The 22,969-nt window shown below is 37.8% G+C and overlaps 1 protein-coding gene across 3 annotated transcripts in view; it reads right to left on the minus strand.

The window, feature by feature from the left end:
- The window catches only part of EPS15 (epidermal growth factor receptor pathway substrate 15), a 145,570-nt gene extending 127,462 nt beyond the window's left edge, over window positions 1-18,108 (minus strand). Inside the window, exon 1 of one of the 3 annotated variants that reach the window (XM_025934971.2) lies at window positions 17,951-18,105. In XM_025934971.2, coding sequence (XP_025790756.2) covers window positions 17,951-17,983 — 33 coding nt within the window. In that variant the 5' untranslated portion in view covers window positions 17,984-18,105. Of the gene's footprint in view, window positions 1-17,950 lie in introns of all 3 variants that reach the window. The other 2 variants (XM_025934969.2, XM_086716938.1) reach the window with 2 other exon arrangements.
- Between the last annotated feature and the right edge of the window lie 4,861 nt (window positions 18,109-22,969).

Here is a 22,969-nt window from a genome sequence, read left to right on the forward strand (position 1 = left end):
CAATTTGTCATCTGGCCTACTTAGCATACTCCTCTCTTCAAATGCAAGTTTTGCTCTGGTGGTTGTCTACTGATCACTCATACAGACTCTGCAGAGAATTACCTACACCAGAAACTGTAATTGCTTAACCTCTATCTGGAAAGTAGTAGGAGTAAGAATTTCTACTGGAATTGGAGTAGGGGATAATTTTGGTGAATGGGTACAGAGACAATATTCAACTAGTCTCAATTTCAAGTATTCTGTAATAATTAGTGGACCATTTGTTTTTCATTTCTAGTTAAGGAAATACAATAACTCTGGCTGGAGCACTTACATGAACAGTAAACTTGACAAGGGATTATTGAGGGAAAGCAGCTAGGAAGATTAAAGATAACTAAAATGACCTATTTTGCTTAAAGCTCACAGTTCGGGGTCAATTGGAATATTATACAAATATGCTTTACACTAGATAGTTTATATGAATCAGAAGACTCAATGCATTAACATGCTAACACATCAGTCATTCCTTATTTATACAAACTGCTGATCCATTCATCATGTGTCATTGCACTAGGCACTCTTGACAGAGAGATGAACAAATAGGACTTCTTTCCTCTCCCGTAACTTAGTCTTAAGAGAAAAAAAAAGAAAGAAATTATAACACAATGGCTAAATACAAAAACGTATTTAATGCACTAAGCTGTCAGACAAATAAGTATTAATATATTGTACTTACTATCATTATTACCAGGCAGAAACAAAGTACAGAGAGAAATATACTAAGGAAATACAAAGTTTAAAAACTTGTTTGTTCACTCATTATTCATTCATTTAGACATCTGTTGTACATCTATATGCATTGATATTGGGAATACTAAAATAAGTGAGAAACCATAGTCCCTGACATTGAACACTCAAGTCTAGAGGGAAAAACAGACAATAATAGTCTACTGTGATAAGTGCAACAAGAGGAAGTAAATATAGTTGCTATGGAATCAGAGATACCTAAAGGAGACAAAAGAGGAAAAATCAATAAAAGTCAGGTCTGAATTATTTTATAACAAATAGAAAAAGCTGAGGAAGTCACTTACAAGTGACATCTAAATTAAATCTTAAAGGAACCAGTCAAGCAACTGTAAAGAGTACTCCCATCTCAAGGCCCCTACACTTGCTGTTCCATCTACCTGGAACGTGTCCATAGATACACATATGGCTTACTTCTTATTTCATCAAACTCTGATCAAAATAAACTTCCTCAGAGGGGCCTTTCTGACCATCCTATCTAAAGTTGCTCCCAATAGCACCCTCTTCTCTTACCCCACTCTTACTGTTTTTCCTAGCTCTCTTCACAATTGGACACACTTATTATCTATTTGTTTCTGTTGGTCTCCCTCACTAGAAATATTAACCCATGGGGCCAACGACTGTCTTGCTTACTATGTGTCACAGTACAGACACCAGTGCTTGATCGATAGGAGGTACTCAGTATCTACCAAATGAATAAACCAAAGAAGAGCCAGAAAAATTCAGGCAGAGCAAGAAAAATGTACAGAAGAAAGTTATGAAAAATGGGCCATGGCTGGGTACTCTTGACCAATAATAATTGTAATAGCAAATATTTTTATTAAGGATTCACTTATGGGCCAAGCACTATTCTCAGCACTTTATTTGTATTATCTCATCTAATCTTCACAATCTATAAAATAGACACTCTTATTCACATTTTACATATGAAGAATCTGAAATACAAGGAGATTAAATGAGGTACCCAAATTCACATAGCTAGCAAATGGCAGAACTAGAATTCCAAGACAAGCAGTACAATGCCAGGGCTCATTTAACCACTCTTTTAACCACTGCCCCAAAGCATAGAGAAATGATAACCTCTCTGGGTTGTTTCTACATATGTTTAAAAAAAGAAAGAAAAATATCTACTATAAGCAGTCTTCGTGAATATTATATGTTTCATATACTTAAAATACTTATATATTACACATCAGTAGTTTTTTCAGAATATGAACTACATTTACCATGCAAAAGGCTAAGTAAATCCCCCGCCCCCAAGTTTCTGATTCTGATTCATAGTGGGACTGAGTGAGGTCTAAGAATTTGCATTTCTAAGAAGTTCTCAGATGATGCTGATATATACAAGTTCACTCTCAAGAAACCCTGAGCTACATAACCAAAATGTGAATTAATAATACTTTCAAATAACATAGGTTTCTTGAACAATCAAACGCTGAACTAGGCACCTTCAAGGTACTGTATATACATGTGCATGCTTTCCTCTAAAGATCAGGGACAAAACAAGAATGTCCACTCTCGACACTTCTATTCAACCTTGTATTAGAGGTCTTAGCCAGCGAAATTAGGCAAGAACATTGCATAAAAGGCATTCAGATTGGAAAGGAAGAGGTAAAACTCTATTCATAGATGACATGATCTTATACAGTACATAAAACTTCCTAAGGAATCCACTAAAAACCTATTAGAACTAACAAATGAGTTCTGTAAGGTTGCAGGATACAAGGTCAATATACAAAAATTAACTGAATTTTTATACACTTGCAATGAACAATATGAAAATGAAATTAAGAAATCAATTCCATTCATATAACAAGAATAAAGAAGAATAAGATACTTAAGAATAAATTTAACAAAAAAGTACAGAACTTACACTCTAAAAACTATTAGACATTGTTGAACAAAATTAAAGATATATAAGATGGGAAAAAAAATCACATGTTCATGGATTGGAAGACTTAACATTAAGATAGGTATATTCTCCATACCAATTTACAGACTCAAAGCAATCTCTATGAGAATTCCAAATGCTTCTTTGTAGAAAAGGATAAGCCAATTCTAAAATTCATATGGGATTGCAAGGAACCCAGAATAGCCAAAAACAATCCTGAAAAGAAAAACAAAGTTACAGGACTAACACTTCTCAATTTCAAAACTTACCACTAACACCCCTGTAATAAATATTCCCAATACAGTTTTATTAGATGTTCAAGCTTCAGGATAAGGTTCAGTAGCCATAGCTGTAGTATAACCAAACACTACAAGCATGTCCCTTAAATAAATTTAAAAAACTATTAAACCTAAAAAAGATCCCCCGAAATTTAATACAATACCACAACCGATACCACCAGCCACAATGAAACCAAACCCACCATAAACTGGAGAAGGCTTTGAAGAAAAACTTACAAAGCTTACTACGAAAATTGTACTTAAATACAATGTATGTTATCATTATTCTCACATGGAATCTAACCATGACCAATGATATGAAAAACCATCGTTGTATTTCAACTATAAGAATTTAATGACCAACATTCGAAAATCACACCCCCTCATTAAAATCATTAACTACTCATTTATCGACCTAACTGCCCCGTCCAATATCTCAGCATGATGAAATTTCAGCTCCCTATTAGGAGTCTGCCTAATCCTACAAGTTCTTACAGGACTTTTCCTAGCTATACACTACACATCAGACACAATAACCGCCTTCTCATCAGTCACCCATATCTTCCATGATGTTAACTATGACTGAATTGTAATCAAGACAGTGTTGTACTACACAAGGAAAGACATATAGATCAACACGATAGAATTAAAAGTCCAGAAATAATCTCATGCATCTATGGTCAAATGATTTTTGACAAAATCATTTGGTGTGGAAAGAACAGTCTTTTCAACAAATGGTGCTGTGACAACTGGAGATCCATGCGAAAGTATGAAGTTGGACCATTATCTCACACCATGTACAAAAAACTAACTCAAAACAAATCAAAGACCTAAATGTAAAAGCTAAAATTATAAAACCCTTAGAAGAAAACATAGGGATAAATCTTTATGACCTGATATTTGCCAAAAAAATTCTTGTATATAACACCAAAAGCACAAGTAACAAAAGAAAAAAAAAAACAGATAAAATGGACTTCATCAAAACTTAAAAGTTGTATGTATCAAAACACACTGTCAAGAGAGTAGAAAGACAACCCTCAGAATGGGAGAAAATATTTGCAAATCATATATCTCAAAAGGGATTTATATCTACAATATATAACGAATACTTACAACTCAATAACAAGAAGACAAATAACTCAATTGAAAAACTGGCAAAGGACATCAATGAACATTACTCCAAAGAAGATATACAAATGGCTAAAAAGCACATGAAAAAATGGTAGGCATCATTTGTCATCAGAGAAATGAAATCAAAACCACAATGAGATACTATTTCACAGCCACTAGGATTCTGGGCACAGCTGGAATCGAAAAGTCAGATAACAATTATTAAAGAGGATGTGGAACCTCACACACAGCTGGTGGGAATGTAAACTGGTGCCGCTGCTTTGGAAAACAGTCTGGCAATTCCTCAAGCAATAAATCATAAAGTTACTATGTGACCTGATAAATATCCAGCAGATATAAAAACATATATCCACACAAAAACCTGAACATGAATGTTCATAGCAGATTATTTATAATAGCCAAAGGAGAAAACAACCCAAATGTCCATCAACAGATGAATGGATAAAGAAAATGTAGTATAACTATACCATGAAATATTATTTGGCCACAAAAATTAATGAATACTGATACTTACTACAACTTGGATAAACCTCAGAAACATTATGTTAAGAGAAAGAAACCTGGGAATGCAAGCTGGTACAGCCACTCTGGAAAACAGTATGGAGGTTCTTCAAAAAACTCAAAATAGAAGTACCCTACGACCCAGCAATTGCACTACTAGTCATTTATCCAGGAGATACAAGTGTACTGTTTCGAAGGGACACATGCACCCCCATGTTTATAGCAGCACTATTAACAATAGCCAAAGTATGGAAAGAACCCAAATGTCCATCAATGGATGAATAGATAAAGAAAATGTGGTATATATATATATATATATAATGGAGTATTGCTCGGCAATCAAAAAGAATGAAATCTTGACATTTGCCACTACATGGATGGAACTGGAGGGTGTTATGCTAAGTGAAATTAGTCAGTCAGAGAAAGGCAAAAATCATATGACTTCACTCATATGAGGACTTTAAGAGACAAAACAGATGAACATAAGGGAAGGGAAACAAAAATAATATAAAAACAGTGAGGGGGACAAAACAGAAGAGACTCATAAATATGGAGAACAAACTGAGGGTTACTGATAGGGTTGTGGGAGGGGGGATGGGTTAAATGGGTAAGGGGCACTAAGGAATCTACTCCTGAAATCATTGTTGCACTGTATGCTAACTAATTTGGAGTAAATTTAAAAAAATAAAAAATAAAACAAGTTAAAAAAAAAAAAGAGAGAGAGAGAGAGAAAGAAAGAAACCAGTCACAAGAGTCCACATAGTACATGATTCCATTCATACAAAGTCCAGAATAAGAAAATCTAATTGAGACAGAAAATAGATTAGTGGTTGTTTAGGACTGGGAAAAGCATGGAAGAGAAGAGGATGATACCTAAAGGGTACAAGGTTTCTTTCTGAGGTGATAAAAATGTTCTCAAATTGCCTGTGGTGATGATGATTGCACACATCTATGAATAGACTAAAAGTCACTTAAGTGCATTTTTTAAATGGGTAAATTGTATGATATATAGATTATATATATGTCAATAAGTTTCTTTAAAAAGTAAAAATTTTTTTAAATGCTAAAACAATACAGCGGGAAGCTCAAAGAAAGCTTGTTAACAATTAAACAATTTTCAGTAAATTTACAATTCCAGAGTATGCTTTTCTTTCCACCTAGCCTCATGATGAAAAGCTATAATTACTACTTAAAAAATAATTTTTAAATATTTTTAATAGTTATTAAACATGTATAAGTATATAAGTCATGCCAATCATACACTTATTTTAAAAAATAAAATGTTTTGGGAAGTTTTCCTTATAAGTGTTGTGTGTGTGTGTGTGTGTGTGTGTGTGTGTGTGTGTGTGTGTGTGTGTGTGTGAGGTTATAGGAAAATAAATCTTGTCCATCTTAATCTACAAATACTGATACTGGTAAAATTCCTATACTAAAATAAGGAAGAAAATAGTCATAAAAAGCTGTCAGGATATAAAAGAAAAAAAAACTGTCAAGCACAGAGACAAGCCAGGACATTTTAAACAAGTCTGGCTCAAAGTACAGTCAATAAAGTTAAGTTTTTGAACTGTTCTCAAGTGCCAGATGGTTTAGAATCCACCCCCAGGTCTTACAAGGCCCTGCATAAAAGTGTGCCAGAATAAAAAAAAAAAAAGCAAGAAAACAAAAACATGGAACAGAATGTAGAGAACAAGACTAAGAATGAAAGCAACCCAGCCTACTAAAAAGGATGAAAATTGTAAGCAAACTGAAATCATCCAATCTTCTTCAAGCTACAATTTTTAATGCCAATTTCCTATGCTAAGTGAACTTCACAAACTATAAATGTAGTTTGCAGCCAAATTAAATATATTCAACTTAATTCCTTCACAATAGTATTTTTGAGATTATTGTTCCTTTCTGAGTAAAATACTGCTTTCCGCTTTGCCATTCAAGATCTTATAAACATACACTAAACAAAAATTACTCAAGTTTAACTTCAGAACCCAAAGGTATAAAAAAAAACCCCAAAGGTATATATAGAAAAATAATTTAATTATGTGGTAAATACCATCTATAACTCTACAAAAAAGAATTCAGCAAATGGCATATGAAAGGTTATTTGCAACAGCATTAATTATGATTTATACATCAATTGCTATTATTCGTGAGGCTTAAGTAAACTATAAAACATCCAGTTAATGAATACAGTCTAAAGACATCAAAAAGACGCTATGATGATCACATAGAAAAACACCTATAATGTTAAGGAAAACATTACAAAATTGTGTGTGTGTGTGTGTGTGTGTGTGTGTGTGTGTGTGTGTGTGTGTGTGTGTGTGTGGAGAGAGCCAGGTTATAACTACATTTTAAAAAACATGTAAAGATGGGGCGCCTGGGTGGCTCAGTCGGTTGAGCGGCCGACTTAGACTCAGGTCATGATCTCACAGCTCGTGAGTTTGAGCCCTACATCGGGCTCTGTGCTGACAGCTCAGAGCCTGGAGCCTGTTTCAGATTCTGTGTCTCCCTCTCTCTCTGCCCCTAACCCACTTGCATTCTGTCTCTGTCTCTCTCAAAACAAACAAACAAACAAACAAACAAACAAACATTAAAAAACATGTAAAGAGGGGTGCCTGACTTCGACTCAGGTCATGATGTCACAGCTTGTGAGTTCGAGCCCACACCAGGCTCGCTGTGGTCAGCACAGAGCCCACTTTGGATCCTCTGTCCACCTCCCTCTGCCCCTCCCACCCGCTTGCTCTCATTCTCTCTCTCTAAGATAAATAAACATTTTTTTAAAAAATGTAAAGAGGGTCGCCTGGGTGGCTCAGTCAGTTGAGCGACCAACTCTTGATTTCAACTCATGTTATGAACACAAGGTCATGGGATCAAGCCCTGCATCAGGCTCTGTGCTGAGCATGGAGCCTGCTTAAAATTCTCTCTCTCTCTCTCTCTCTCTCTCCTTCTGCTCCTCTCCCTTGCTCACTCTCTCTCTAAAATTAAAAAAAAAAAGGAAAAAAAAGGAAAAAAACTAAAACTTTTAAAGAATGGGGTAGATGGTGATCCATGCTTTTCCGTGCTTTTCTGCATGTCCCAGTTTTCTTCAATGAGTGCAGAATTTTGGACATGAAAATATCTAAAACAATTTTTACACGAGTTCTGCAAATAAGAACAACAACACTTCTATTTTTTTTAAGTTTTAAGTTATTTTTGAGAAACAGAGAGAAAGCACAAGCAAGGCAAGCGCAGAGAGAGAGGGAGGGATTCCCAAGCAGGCTCCACAATGTCAGCGCAGAGTCCGATGTGCAGCTTGATCTCACGAACCATGAGATCATGAGTTCATGAGATCATGACCTGAGCCAAATCAAGAGCCGGATGCTTACCCAACTGAGCCACCCAAGTACCCCAACAACAGCACTTCTATTTACTGAATGTCTCCTATATTTCAACAATGTATATACATCATCCATAAGGAAGTTCTGAGAGTTTAGGTAACTTGCCATGGGCACCCACAGAGAGTACAGTGGCAGAGGGAGAATTCAAATCCATATTTGTCTTGTACTAAGTCCAGTGTTCTTCCCACTGTATAAAACTTCTGTCAGTATCCCTGGGATAGAAATCTTGATACTCTGAATATTTTATATACTATTTTACAGTAGGTCACAGATTCTTTGAAGCCTATTCCTTGAAATCCCTCCCTAATGTCCTATGCTCGAAGTTAAAAAATCTGGCTTTATTACAAAGAAAAAAAAAGCAGAGAATAAATCATAAGAAAATGGATGTTACATCCCCCAATGTGGACCCTATGCACCAAAATAAAATTTGACTTAAGTCAAATGTTCCTATGGTTTTATGTTGTCCTTTAAGTACAACCTGAAATGTCATCTATAGTATCAATTTAAAAACTAAATTACCACAAAAAGTTCCATCATAATCACAGGAGACTCCACAGCACCCCAGGGCCTTAGTTCTATCATCCTTTTTCAAGGTACTTAACATCCCAGAAAGTCAGTGTTTATCTCCCTAAAAGACTAAAAGGTACTTTAGTATATGCATGAGTCTAGGCCTTATTCTCTTTGTATGTCTAAGGCCTAACACAGTGATGACATAGAGGAGGCATTCAGTAAATGTTTTCTGAAATAAGAGACCAACCAGCAATAACAGAAGCATCTGTGGTGCACAGAAGTTTCACATTTTTCATATATGCCTAATGATAAATACCTATGCTGTCTGTACCTACAGAATACAAGGTAAAATGAAGTTACCAATAATCCTTGGTATCAATGATCTATGAAAATTCTAAGTACAACATTTCATAAAAATTAACAGCCCTATAAATAACTAAAACCCACTGATTATAAATATTTGGCTAGTGCTGGTAGTAGTTATTATTATAATTATTATTATTATTAGCTGCTACCATTTAAACTGATCGTGAACATTTATATCCATTATTGCACATAATCTTCACAACAAATCCTGCAAGTTGTTTATCCCCCATTTTATAGGCTTAAAAAAACAAACAAAAAAACGAAGCTAAGAAACTTGTTACACAATCAAATAAAGGATGTAAACCTCAGACATTCTCACTGTAAAGCCCAATACCTCCCATTATTTCACCCTAGCTCTCAACAATGTTCATATTTGGAGTGCCAGATACCCTTAAGTCTAGTGGTTCTAGGTTTTATTTAATAAAATAGTTTCTTAGGGAATTTTTTTCTGATAACATGGAGTCATCTTTAGCGATAAAATACTGAAGGAACTCCAAGTCCAAACTAACATGTCCAAGAGAATATTAGCTTAAAAATAAATATTGTCATAATGTACACAAACCCAGACAGGCTTAGGTTTTCGTGAGTAATAAATTCCTAGGTTGCAAAATGTAACACTACCTTCTATCAAGCCTACAAAAACCCTCTACTATCTGGTACAATAATCACTTTCTAGAGGTGTGGACTATGCAATGATAAGTTGATTTTCACATAAAAAGATGTTGCAGCCTAGAACGTATGTTCAGTTAACCAAGCATTAGTATCATAATTACATCTGTTAGAGCTATTATTCTGTCCTCAAAATTACAACACACTTGCTCAATTTATATGAATTGTTTACACTACTTGGGTTACAATTCTTGCTCCACTACTTAGCATCAGCTTGACCTTGAACAAATTACTTCACCTCTGTGCTTAAATTTCCTCTTTTTGTGAAACAAAGATAACAAGGATGATCCAGTTATCAGGTGGTAAGGATTACTGAAAAGTTCATCAGGTTGTAAAGATTATTAAAAACAGTGCCTGACACATAAGTGCTCAGTATTAATTATTGTTATTATTATCCCAATATTGACCTCTTCTCTCTCTCCCTCTTTCTGTCACACACACGTACACATACCACACTCTGAATAATTTGTTCCTTTTAAAAAAATTTTTTTTAACGTTTATTTATTTTTGAGACAGAGAAAGACAGAGCATGAACAGGGGAGGGGCAGAGAGAGAGGGAGACAGAATCAGAAGCAGGCTCCAGGCTCTGAGCCATCAGCCCAGAGCCCGACACGGGGCTCGAACTCACAGACCGTGAGATCGTGACCTGAGCTGAAGTCGGACGCTCAACCGACTGAGCCACCCAGGCGCCCCTAATTTGTTCCTTTTATATAACAATAGACGAATATAATATCATGTGAATGTTCATTTTCATAAAGTTGTCTGACTTATTGTCAATGAGTGTTTACAGGAAACAGTATAGCAAATATGTTTGAGAACAGATATGCCTGGGCTTAAATCTCATATCCACCACTTACAACACAACCCTAAGTAATACAGAAGATTAATTCCTATTTTATAAAGACTATGAAGATCAAGTGAAATGTAGAAATCATCTAAAAGTACATAATGCTTATTAGGAGTTTAAGAAACATTAGTCCTCTTAGTCCATTAGTCCATTAGTCCTCTTCCTTCTCAATACTGTTATAATTACTATTTAGCCCACTAGATAGAATTGTTCCACAACTAAAGATCACACTAAGGAAGGCAGAGAAATCGCACATAAAATTAAATTCACAATTTCCAGTTTCTTACCATGTAAATTTTTTAGGTTCAAAATCTATGCACAATTAGCCATTCATGGCTCATGGCAGGCTAGGGAATAAAAACATGAAGATAAACTACTCCCCCATTCCTATCCCAAGAAGGCATATATCTCTATATCTCCTTTATGCCTTACTGGATCACTAAGGTTAAAAAATATATATTTAAACTAGTGATGCTCAACTAGGGGCAATTTTGTTCCCCAAAAGACATCTGGCAATATCTGGAGATATTTTTGATTGTCCCAAATGGAAAGAGTACTATTAGCATCTCATGGGTATGGATGCTGCAAAACATCCCACAATGCAAAGAACAGCTCCCCACACCAAAGAATTACCTGGCCCAAAATGTCAACAGTGCCAAGGTTGAAAAACCATGATCTAAAAAATCTAAAATATTGTAATATAGAAGCTTTCCCCCAAAAAAGTATAGTCTTGCCCCACTGTTCTTGGCCAAATTTTTATTTTTACTGAAACATAATCAGACATAAGCATCTTGATTATTTCAGATGAGAGACTCCTGGTACCATTAACTTCCCTTACAAAATCCTCAATCTAACAGGGGAGGACGTAAGGCTTACTTTTCCTTGTATACCTGTACCATATAAAAAACAAGTTTTTAAATGAGCTCCAACCTTCAATTTTTAAATGCACTTTCAATTTATGAAAGCATTACTTATATCACAAAGTTAAGTTTCTTATATCTTACTTCCACCTTACTCTTGTACAAAATATTTAAAAGTTCACATTTATGTAAAAGGAAAGTACAATGTATGTTAATTTTAACATCATTTTTCTATATCAGGTTGACAATGAATAAAAGTTTGCTAAAATACCATACTTATGAAGCTATAGAGGAAAAGGCACATTCAGACTGTTGCTGGTACAACCTTTCTGAATGCAAATTAGTAATATCTATCCAAATATCCTTTGGCCCAACAATTATACCCACCAAAAACTAAAGTACATATACCTGTTCACTAAGGTGTGCAAAAGAATATTCATGCCAGCACTTCAATAATATAAAAAACAACTGGAAACAACATACATATCCACCATTAGGTGGCTAATTACAGTATATTCATATAAGGCAAGATCCTAAAGTTTTATTTATTTACTTACTTATTTATTTATTTTTAATGTCTGTTTATTTTTGAGAGAGAGAGAGACAGTGCAAGCAGGGGAGGGGCAGAAAGACAGGGAGACACAGAATCCGAAGCAAGCTCCAGGCTCTGAGCTGTCAGCACAGAGCCAGAGGCGGAGCTCGAACCCACAAACTGCAAGATCATGACATTAGCCAAAGTTGGACGCTTAACCGACTGAGCCACCCAGGTGCCCCGATCCTAACGTTTTTAAAATAATGAGGGAGAACTATATGTGCTAGTATAGAACAATCTCCTAGACTAAGCTAAAATAATAAATAAATAAATAAATAAATAAATAGCCGTGAAACAATATGCAGCTTACTAAAAAGAAAAATTATGCATACTTACACATACATCACAGATTATTGCTGGAAATACACAAAACAAAGTGGCAAGAATGACTGCCTCAAGGAAGGAGACTGAGGGCCCAGAACAGGAAGGAGACTTTTATGGGTATTGTTTGAATTTTTTTTTAACATGGGCTTATGCTTTTATTTACTGACTGTAAAACTTAAGTCACAAATTCTGAGCCTTAGTATTCTCTAACTTGAAATGACAGTAATAGAACAGCTTATTGGTTATTGGGAAAATCAAATAAGAGAGCATAAAATTCTTTGTAAATTATAAAGCAGCACACGAAATTATAAATTAGTCCTCTGACAATTCTCCAAGCCAATTAGAAAAATAGTTTCTATTATTCATTCTTCTGACCAATCTCTCTAAATGTAAAGATGGGAATGTTTAAGATGAAATGTGAGTGTAATCTTAGAACACAGATTTTCACTTTATATACAGTCATTCATTTCAATTTAACAGTAAATAGTCAAAAAAGGTTATCATGTAGAAACGCTAAATCAGCAGACTCCAGAAGAAATACACACTGTTGAGAAGAAGGTAAATAAAAAAACTATAACCATGCTCTTATAAAATCTTGGTCCTTTCTTTTTCTTCCAGTCTTTTTTCTATGCATGCTTAACTGGGTTAGATCATTTTTCTAAATAACATGTCTCCACTTTGTAACACAGCATTCAAATGACAACATTCTTCAAATTATTACAAGCTCCTAATAAAAATAATTTTTAATGAAGACATAATATTTTATCTTGTTGATAAGAGTTTAACCACTTTAAGATGCAATTCCAGTGTATGGGTTTGCCTCATAAACTCTGCTTGGATTAACTTTTCATTTATTTCTACCAACTCTCCAAGTAACCAGATATTTCTCTTTCTCTCATTCTGCCCCTCACTCAACCCATTTTCCTGCTTCTGGTTTCCAAAGCTCCAATATTAAGTGCAAAACTCACAAAACAAAGAAGTGTGTAACTGTGTTTAATTCCTTGAAAGCAAGTATAACACCTTAGATTAAGTCCTTAAATCAGACTACTAGTGAGAAAGGAGATTAGAACTATGATTTGTTACTAAATAAAGATGCTCAATCTTTTTCTACTATTTTAGCCCATTATTGTTCTGTCTGCAAATAGAGTGAAAGCAAAGAAATACACTCTTAGGTTACTCCTGGGAGACTCTGTATTGGGCCAACCCAACTGTTCCTAATTAATTTTAACTATGACAACTCCTCCCAAATGCTGGACATTCCAAGCCATTTTTGAGAACGGCTGAATATCACTCAAGGAAGTATGGATTTCCTGAGTATACTGGACTGTAATTTCAGGAACAGAAGAAAAATATCATTATTGTGCCCTTCCCATAGTAGGAACTCAAATAATATGTCATGTTAAATAAATACTCTTTCTGCTTCTGAGAACATGTTGTAATTTTTATGCTCTGTCCTGATATTTACTGTCATAATTGTTAAACCACTAAGATGGCACATTAATATACATCATGTATTTTTGTCTTTAATGAAATTGAAAACAAACACCACAAACTGAAATTCTGAGAGATTTTTTTCCTCCAACTACCAGTTTCTATAAAGCAGTTATTATCACTCTAGCAATTAAAAAAAAAGCATTAAAAAGAAAAGTATTCTTAGAGCATTTATTGTTTTAGACCATTTACTAAGATTTTTTCAATTAAGTCCCATTCTAAGGGCCTCTTAACATTTTTTAAAATGTTTATTTATTTATTTGAGAGAGAGAGAGCACACAGGGGAGGGGCAGAGAGAGAGAAAGAGAAAAAATCCCAAGCATAGCAGGAGCCCAACACAGGGATTGATCTCATAAATCGTGAGATCATGACCTGAGCCAAAATCAAGAGTCTGATGCTTAACTTACTGAGCTACCCAAGCGCCCCAATATAATTCATTACATCCAAAAATGTTTTTAAAGATTCTATTTTTTTTTTAAGTAACCTCCACTCCCAACATGGGTCTCGAACTCACAACCCCAAGATTAAGAGTCACATGCTCTACTAACTTAGCCAGCTAGGAGCCACCTAAGGATTTTTTTATTATTAAAAAAGAATTCTTGCTAAATTAAACAAGAAAACTTCAGCATAAAGCTGAACTGCAGGAAGATCATTTAAAATACTCATATCATGTCATATTTCAATAAAATAAAACTTTTAGCATCATCAAGAACACCACTTGTATACCCACAATTGTACTGTCAACATACCAAGACATTGGCGATTCAGAGGCAAAAGACATGGCTTCCAGCCTCAAGAAGTTTACTATCTAATTAGGACAATAGGACATTTACTGAAAAAGAGCATCAAAAATACAAGGGAGCATTGGATACGCCAAGCATTTAGTACGCAGAGAAGTAGAATAAAATAGCTTTTGAAATCTTTGGTTCAAATCTCAGATCCACCACATACTAGGCTCATGTAAATTACTTCCCTCATTTGTAAAACTGAGTGTTAAATGAAGTAAAACCCCTTGCATATAGTAACACCCTTGTATATATAGTAAGTATTCCTTACATATAGTAAGAAAGACTGAGAGTATTATTAAGGATACAGGCTTGAGGAAGAAATGGGAAATTGGAAAAGCTTAAGGAGAGAAAGTATTAATATCTTTTTTGTAATCTATCACCACAAAGCAAAAATCACAAGATCTCTCTCACTCAAGTTTCACTTCTTACTGATTAGAATAAAATAGAATGCCTAGTGAAGACAACTGAAATTAGAAAACACTAAGGCTATATAACACTAAAGTACCCTGGGAAAGTCCCACTAGAGCTACAAATCATAGAATATGATCTATAAAAAAGAATGTTAGTGGGAAAGGTCCTTAAATCAGCTAATTCAAGCTCCCCTACTGGAATGTAAGTTCCATGTTTTGTCTCCAGGAATTTTTATGTATTTTGTTCCTTAGTATAGCCGCGGTACCTAGAATAATTCCTAGCACACAGTGAATGTTCAACAACTTTTTGTTGAATGACTATTAAAATTAAGAAAATCGAGGCCCTGGAGACCTAACTCAATGCCATAGAGTTAGCTTTTGGCATATCTGAGACTGGAACTAACATTTCATTACTCTAGTATTCTATCCTCTCTAGGAGCTAGAATATGATAATTTAGATGATTTATTTTGGTGGCTGGGGAGTTGGCAAGTTGGTTGTCAGGCAGGGAAAGAGGAAGGAAGGAATAAATTAAAATATTTTTCACATTTTCCCCCCCAAACTGCCAGTTTTGCTTAACTGATAAAGGCAAAATATTATAAACGAGACAATCCCAGCATAGTGCCTAGCACATAATAGGTACTTAACAAATATTTGTTGAATGAAAGAACCTACTCCAAAACCATTATTATCTCACGACCAGGGGCAGAAACCAACCCAAGCATCTGTCTAATCTTTTAACTGTCACAGAGCCCTTTAAAATTTGCAGTCATTCATAAGACAGTTTTTAATCACTTTCTTCCAGATGGGCACTGAGGAAGAGAGATGAATTAAAAGATGTCCCTGCCCTGGAGGATTTCTCTCTTGAGTATGCCTATGTCTAAGTGTGTGTGTTGGGGGGGTGGAGGGGTGGGGAGTGAGGGGGGAGGCAGTGAGTATAACACAAATAGATCAATAATGAATGTGAAACCAGGCTGATTATCTTAGTTTATTTGCTTCAAGTAGTTAAAAAAATTAAATTGAAAATATACAAATTAGAAAAGTTTTAAAATAACAAGGAGGCACATTAGGGTATATTAACACTTAGGTTCTTTTTCATGTCCCTTTACATGTATCTTATTGCTTCTTAATGTCTTAAAATCAAAATATTCTAAATTGATTTAATTTGAATTATCAGTATAAAGGAACCATCAACGTACATTCTCTCATATGTGAGACACTGAAGGATAATACTGATTCAGTATTTACCATGTGTACATGTTAATATTTAAATACATAACCACAAGAACATATTTAAATTATTTAACTGTCTATAAAACTGACAGAGCCTGAAGAAAATTTCCAAAGATGAATGACAGTAAACAGAAACTAAAAACACAGTATTACCCAGGGAGAGAATAAAGTATGCACACAACTAAGAAACAGATCTATAGAAGACTTCAAGAGAACAAAAACTTCAAGAGGGGAAAACTGCCTGAATTGGCCAACACAACCAGAGAGCAGGAGCCTGCCAACAGGATCTTATATAATGCAAGTCACTAACTAGACTCATAAGAAGTGAACACCCAAAAGTCAATGTTGCCACTACTCTTATTTGAGTTTCAGGATGACCCTTCCAAAGGGATTCACCGCCAAAACTAAATTGCCACATTCCAAGGATTCTCCTCTGTCATCTGCTTGTCAAAATACGATAAGCAACACCAAGAAAACTGGGAAACAAACAGACTTCACTTAGGAAACTGAGAAATCCTGCAAACGGAAGTTAGTTATTTTAACTGAGGTACATGTTTATAGGTGACTCCAGGGAAAGAAAACATTTTTTCACTCAGTTTCTCTATCCCAGAGTGCTAAATGAAACACTCCAAAGCCTTCCGCTCCAACACAGAAAACTCCAAGGCCCAAATGTATAAGCACTCACAAATCTAGGCCAAGGAGACTACAAGGTGGCAGGGAGATATAAGGCAGGAAGAAAGGCTGTGGTGGGCCTCTACGGGGCGTACATGGTCACTCCCCAGCTTTGGGGAGAACAAACTGAGAATTTGAGGTTGAGGGTGAGTTTTGGTCAGAGGAGCAGGAAGAGACTGACAGGTGCAATGTCACCCCCTCATCATCCTGAACATCATGAAAACATTACAATTGGCTTTCTTTACAGACAAGGAGGAACAAGGCTTCCCAGAGTGAATGATGTTGAAGCACAAGGTTTTCTGGGAAGCACAAGGACTGGACTCTACAACAGAAAGACAAGAGGAAAGACCCCGAGTACAGGTTCGCCCATAATGAGTGATCTCTATAGTCGTTCCCAGCACCAACACTGGTGGAACCATCACACCTGTAAAAGGATGTTTCCCTGTTATCCGTGTGGGCAGCGATTAAGTGAAGCCCACCGGGTAAGAGTAGAAGCAGGAAGAGACGGAACTGGGGGGGTCTGACCCAGAAGGAAATCTGATCAGGAGAGGAAGAGGCTGAACTCAGGAAGAGGCTAGCAGGGTAAGCAGTTGAGGAGAATAAGACATACTTGGAAGAGAGGCTGACTATCAGAAACTGCTGGGGAAGGGAGAGGGCTTTCACTGGACTCCAGTGGGAAAAGGCCAGTTTCGAGAGGAAAGACTGGCTTAGAGAGGGCCCTGGGCGTCTAGGTCTGGAAGGTGAGTATTAACTACGGGAAGCGCTCTGCATGGCCCAGAGACCAGCCTCGTGCGGGGCAAGGGCTGACCAGGGGGTGAGGCTGATCCGCGCGAGCTCAACAGGAGCTCACCTGGAGTGCGTCTGGCCTGGAAGAAGGAAACTTCCTGGCTGGGTGAAAGCTGCGTGGAGTGAGAAGGGCCAGACGTCAGCTGAGCAGGGTAGGGGGCACGGTCCACTCAGCTGTGGGACGTAAGGGCGGCGGGACCGGGCGCTGGGGTGGGGGGGTAGTGTGGGGCGGGGTCAAGGCTGCAGCCGCGGAGCTGCGGGCTCGGGATGGCGCCCTCCCTCAGTCACAGTGTCTCACACTCGCACATATACACACGCTCTCGCTCTCACCATCGGCCACCCCGCCCGGGGCGAGAGAAACTGCCCGGGTCGGTGAACCACAGGACGGTGGGGGAGGGGGCCGGGTTGGGGACACCGGCCGACCGAGCCGGACGGGCGGGCGGCGTTACCTGTGTCAAGGAGAACTGGGCCGCCGCAGCCATGGTGTTTCCATCATGCACAGGAGGGGAAGGAAGGACGGGCAGACTGGGGCTCGGGGCGGGGAGGAGGCGGAGGGAGCGGTCAGAGGCGAGGCCCGGGCAGGCGGGCGGGCGTCTCCCCTAACTTCGACAACTTCCCTCCTCTTGCCCGCCCCGCCCCGCCTGGCCCCGCCCTCCCGGCGCCGGCGTGGCAGCGCCCAAATCCTGGCGCCGGAATTTGAGCTGCCGGACCGGAGCCTTACACAACCCCACCTCACCCCACCCCCACCCACCGGGGCCGCCTAAGAAAACCCGGTGCGGATATAAAAGTAAGGCGGACGGGCTGTGTAGGCTTTAGGCAGGCCACCTACCTACCCTAAGCTTCTGCTTCTGAGAAATAGAGGAAATTATACCCAAAGTCCAGGTTGCTTGTGAAAACTAAATGAGATCATGATAGAAATAACAGTACTTTATATATGCTAGACTCTGTGCTAGACACTTTATCTTTCGAGGTTATGAATAGAAGGAACTGAGACACAAATAAGTATTTTACCTAAGGTCATACAGCTGATTAGAGAGCCAAATTAGAATCAAGGTCTGACTCCAAAACCTTTCATTTAACCAGCTGGTATTAGGATGTTATACTGAAAAAGACTTTTGGGGCACCTGGATGACTCAGTCAGTTAAGCATCTGACTCTTGATTTCAGTTCAGATCATGATCTCACGGGTTCATGAGTTCAAACCCCGCATCAGGCTCCTTGTGCTGGCAGTGGGGAGACTGCTTGGGATTCTCTCTCTCTCTCTCTCTCTCTCTCTTTCTTTCTCTCTTTATCCTCTCTCTCTGCCCCTCCCATACACTCACTCTCTCTCTTGCTCTCTCGAAAAATAAACGTAAAAAAAAATTTTTTTTAAATAGAAAGAAAAAGAAGACTTTTAAGTCATTCCATCTAGGAGCCAAAAACCAAGTGGGAAGGGTGGAGAAATAATTTTCTTGCCTGCTTGCTGCCTGACACACTTATATTGTTTAATAAAAGAGCGCCGGGACTTGCTCAGATGCCTGCAGCATACCTAACTCCTCCCATAGTCCACCCAGCAAACTTCTACTTTCTGAACACTTGCTCAAGTATCTTCCCCTCTGCAAAGCATCTCCTGACCTCTGCAAGTCAGAGTTACACACTCTTCTTTAACATTTCTTCTCTACCTTATGAAGTCATTATCACTCTAATGACTCTTTACATCTGCCTACCCCTCTAGACTGAGAGCTCCTCAATGGCAAGGACTATTTCTGATATATCTCTATATCATCAGACCCTAGCATAAAGCATGTACTCAATAAAGACCTTTGTTCCCACCTGTGTTAAACATAACATATTCTACACTATCTCATACTGCCATCTTCAGTTGGAATTACCAACCAGTTCCTAGAAACCCTGATTTTTAAATTTTTTTTTTTCAACGTTTTTATTTATTTTTGGGACAGAGAGAGACAGAGCATGAACGGGGGAGGGGCAGAGAGAGAGGGAGACACAGAATCAGAAACAGGCTCCAGGCTCCGAGCCACCAGCCCAGAGCCCGACGCGGGGCTCGAACTCACGGACCGCGAGATCGTGACCTGGCTGAAGTCGGACGCTTAACCGACTGCGCCACCCAGGCGCCCCATAGAAACCCTGATTTTTAAAGACCTGGCTTATATGTCACCTACTTTAAGAAGACTTCTGGGAACTCCCACTTCACCTCCTAGTTGCTCTGATATGATCCTTATTATACTCTGCCTTGTTTTTAAGAATTAAGGGCTTTTCTCAAATAACCCAGTGAAGAAATGGGCAGAAAACATGAATAGACACTTCTCTAAAGAAGACATCCGGATGGCCAACAGGCACATGAAAAGATGTTCAGCGTCGCTCCTTATCAGGGAAATACAAATCAAAACCACACTCAGGTATCACCTCACGCCAGTCAGAGTGGCCAAAATGAACAAATCAGGAGACTATAGATGCTGGAGAGGATGTGGAGAAACGGGAACCCTCTTGCACTGTTGGTGGGAATGCAAATTGGTGCAGCCGCTCTGGAAAGCAGTGTGGAGGTTCCTCAGAAAATTAAAAATAGACCTACCCTATGACCCAGCAATAGCACTGCTAGGAATTTATCCAAGGGACACAGGAGTACTGATGCATAGGGGCACTTGTACCCCAATGTTCATAGCAGCACTCTCAACAATAGCCAAATGATGGAAAGAGCCTAAATGTCCATCAACTGACGAATGGATAAGGAAATTGTGGTTTATATACACTATGGAATACTACGTGGCAATGAGAAAAAATGAAATATGGCCTTTTGTAGCAACGTGGATGGAACTGGAGAGTGTGATGCTAAGTGAAATAAGCCATACAGAGAAAGACAGATACCATATGGTTTCACTCTTTTGTGGATCCTGAGAAACTTGACAGGAACCCATGGGGGAGGGGAAGGAAAAAAAAAGAGGTTAGAGTGGGAGAGAGCCAAAGCATAAGAGACTGTTGAGAACTGAGAGCAAACTGAGGGTTGAGGGGGGTGGGAGGGAGGAGAGGGTGGGGGATGGGTATTGAGGAGGGCACCTTTTGGGATGAGCACTGGGTGTTGTATGGAAACCAATTTGACAATAAATTTCATATATAAATAAAAAAAAAAAACTAAAAAAAAAAAAAAAAAAAAGAAACTTCCAGTCCAAAAAAAAAAAAAAAAAAAAAAGAATTAAGGGCTTTTCTGTACCCCACTACTCTATAAAATCCTTGAGGACAGGGGGCTGACTCATTACTACATCCCACTCTCAGTTTAGCCTACCACAGAGTAGGCCTCAACAAATGTTTTTGCCCAGAATTGGTCTTCCTTTCTCAGTCATGGTGGCTTCCCACATCAACAAACCACAACTCTATCAGGCCCATGCTCTTGTCACCATTATCATAGCGGTCCTCATTTGACCTACCAGGAGAGCCAATTGAACAAGACCCATGTGATGGAGTAAGCCTCACCTAAATTTTTAGACCTTTGCCACCATAGGCAAACCATCCCAGAAATGCCCCCAGAAACTCCTTACTCCACCCCCTTTTTACAAGGTGCAGCCATACAGAGCCAGCCATGCACGTCTGGTGAACAACCACTTATTAAAGAGTCTCCTTTGGCTTTTTTGCTGTTATCCTTTTTAACTCAAGGGGGAAAGGGAGATACTGTTTTAAACTATTCTACCTTGATACATTTATCAGCTATAACCACAACTGATGTTTCTATTTGACTCTCCTATTTTACATTATCACATTTGAGCTTCACAACAACCTTAAAAGGCATAAACCCACTTTATATATGCAGTAAATGAAGGTTACAGGGGTTAAATGACTTGTCCAAAATTATACAGCTAATAACCAAAGCAGTATAGCATAGCAGAATAAACAGGGCTTGGACATCAGAAACATCCAGGTTACAATTCTGGCTCCACCATTTACTAGCTGTACAATCTTAGAGTTACTGTGAGGATGAATGAAGTAACATATATGAAAATGCCTAAAGATGTAGGTAGTTGTAGATGTAGATGTGGGTTAATAAGTTTGAAAGCCATGGAGTAAGTTACCATGAGAAATACAAATTCACTTGCTATTCAAAGAAGTTCCTCCAAATGATATGAAATATGAGATAATACTCCTGGTTGGATAGAGTGGAGTTCCTCATGTATAGAGTCTTCTAGAAGGCAGTTGGGGTAGTAAGGAGCATATTGGAATCATTTCGTGTGTGGCCTCAAACAAACTATTTAACCTTTTTTTTAATGATTTTATGTTTTAATTAAAATGCAATGCTAAGCCATGAACACAAGCTGATCTGCATCAGTTTCATTTCTTACTGTCCCTAAAGTTTCCAGGGCCACGTGTTATTTCTTTTTTTTTTAACTTAAAAACATTTTTTTAATTTATTTTTTACATTTACATCCAAATTAGTTAGCATAGAGTGCAACAATGATTTCAGGTGTAGATTCCTTAATGCCCCTTACCCATTTAGCCCATCCCCCTTCCCACAACCCCTCCAGTAACCCTCTGTTTATTCTCCATATTTAAGAGTCTCTTATGTTTTTGTCCCCCTCCCTGTTTTTATATTATTTTTGCCTCCCTTCCCTTATGTTCATCTGTTTTGTATCTTAAAGTCCTCGTATGAATATAAGATATTTGTCTTTCTCTGACTGACAAATTTCACTTAGCAGAATATCCTCTAGTTCCATCCATGTAGTTGCGAATGGCAAGATTTCATTCTTTTTGATTGCCAAGTAATACTCTGTTGTGTGTATATACCACATCTTCTTTATCCATTCATCCATTGATGGACATCTGGGCTCGTTCCATACTTTGGCTATTGTTGATAGTGCTGCTATAAACATTGGGGTGCATGTGCCCCTTCGAAACAGCATACCTGTATCCCTTGGATAAATACCTAGTAGTACAATTGCTGGGTCATAGGGTAGTTTTACTTTTAATTTCTTGAGAAAACTCCATACTGTTTTCCAGAGTAGCTGCACCAGTTTGCATTCCCACCAGCAGTGCAAAAGAGATTCTTTTTCTCCACATCCTCGCCAACATCTGTTGTTGCCTGAGTTGTTAATGTTAGCCATTCTGACAGGTGTGAAGTGGTATCTCATTGTGGTTTTGATTTGTATTTCCCTGATGATGACTGATGTTGAGCATTTTTTCATGTGTCGGTTGGCCATCTGGATGTCTTCTTTGAAGAAGTGTCTATTCATGTCTTTTGCCCATTTCTTCACTGGATTATTTGTTTTTTGGTGTCGAGTTTGATAAGCTCTTTATAGATTTTGGATACTAACCCTTTATCTGATATGTCATTTGCAAATATCTTCTCCCATTCCATTGGTTGCCTTTTGGTTTTGCTGATTGTTTCCTTCGCTGTGCAGAGCTTTTTATTTTGATGAAAACCATTTAACCTTTTTAAGCCTTAGCTTCTCATATATAAAAAGGAGCATATCAGGGGCACCTGAG

This window comes from Puma concolor, chromosome C1 (genome assembly GCF_028749965.1).
Source record: "Puma concolor isolate L17-30 chromosome C1, mPumCon1.1.hap2, whole genome shotgun sequence".
In the NCBI taxonomy this organism is placed as follows: domain Eukaryota; kingdom Metazoa; phylum Chordata; class Mammalia; order Carnivora; family Felidae; genus Puma; species Puma concolor.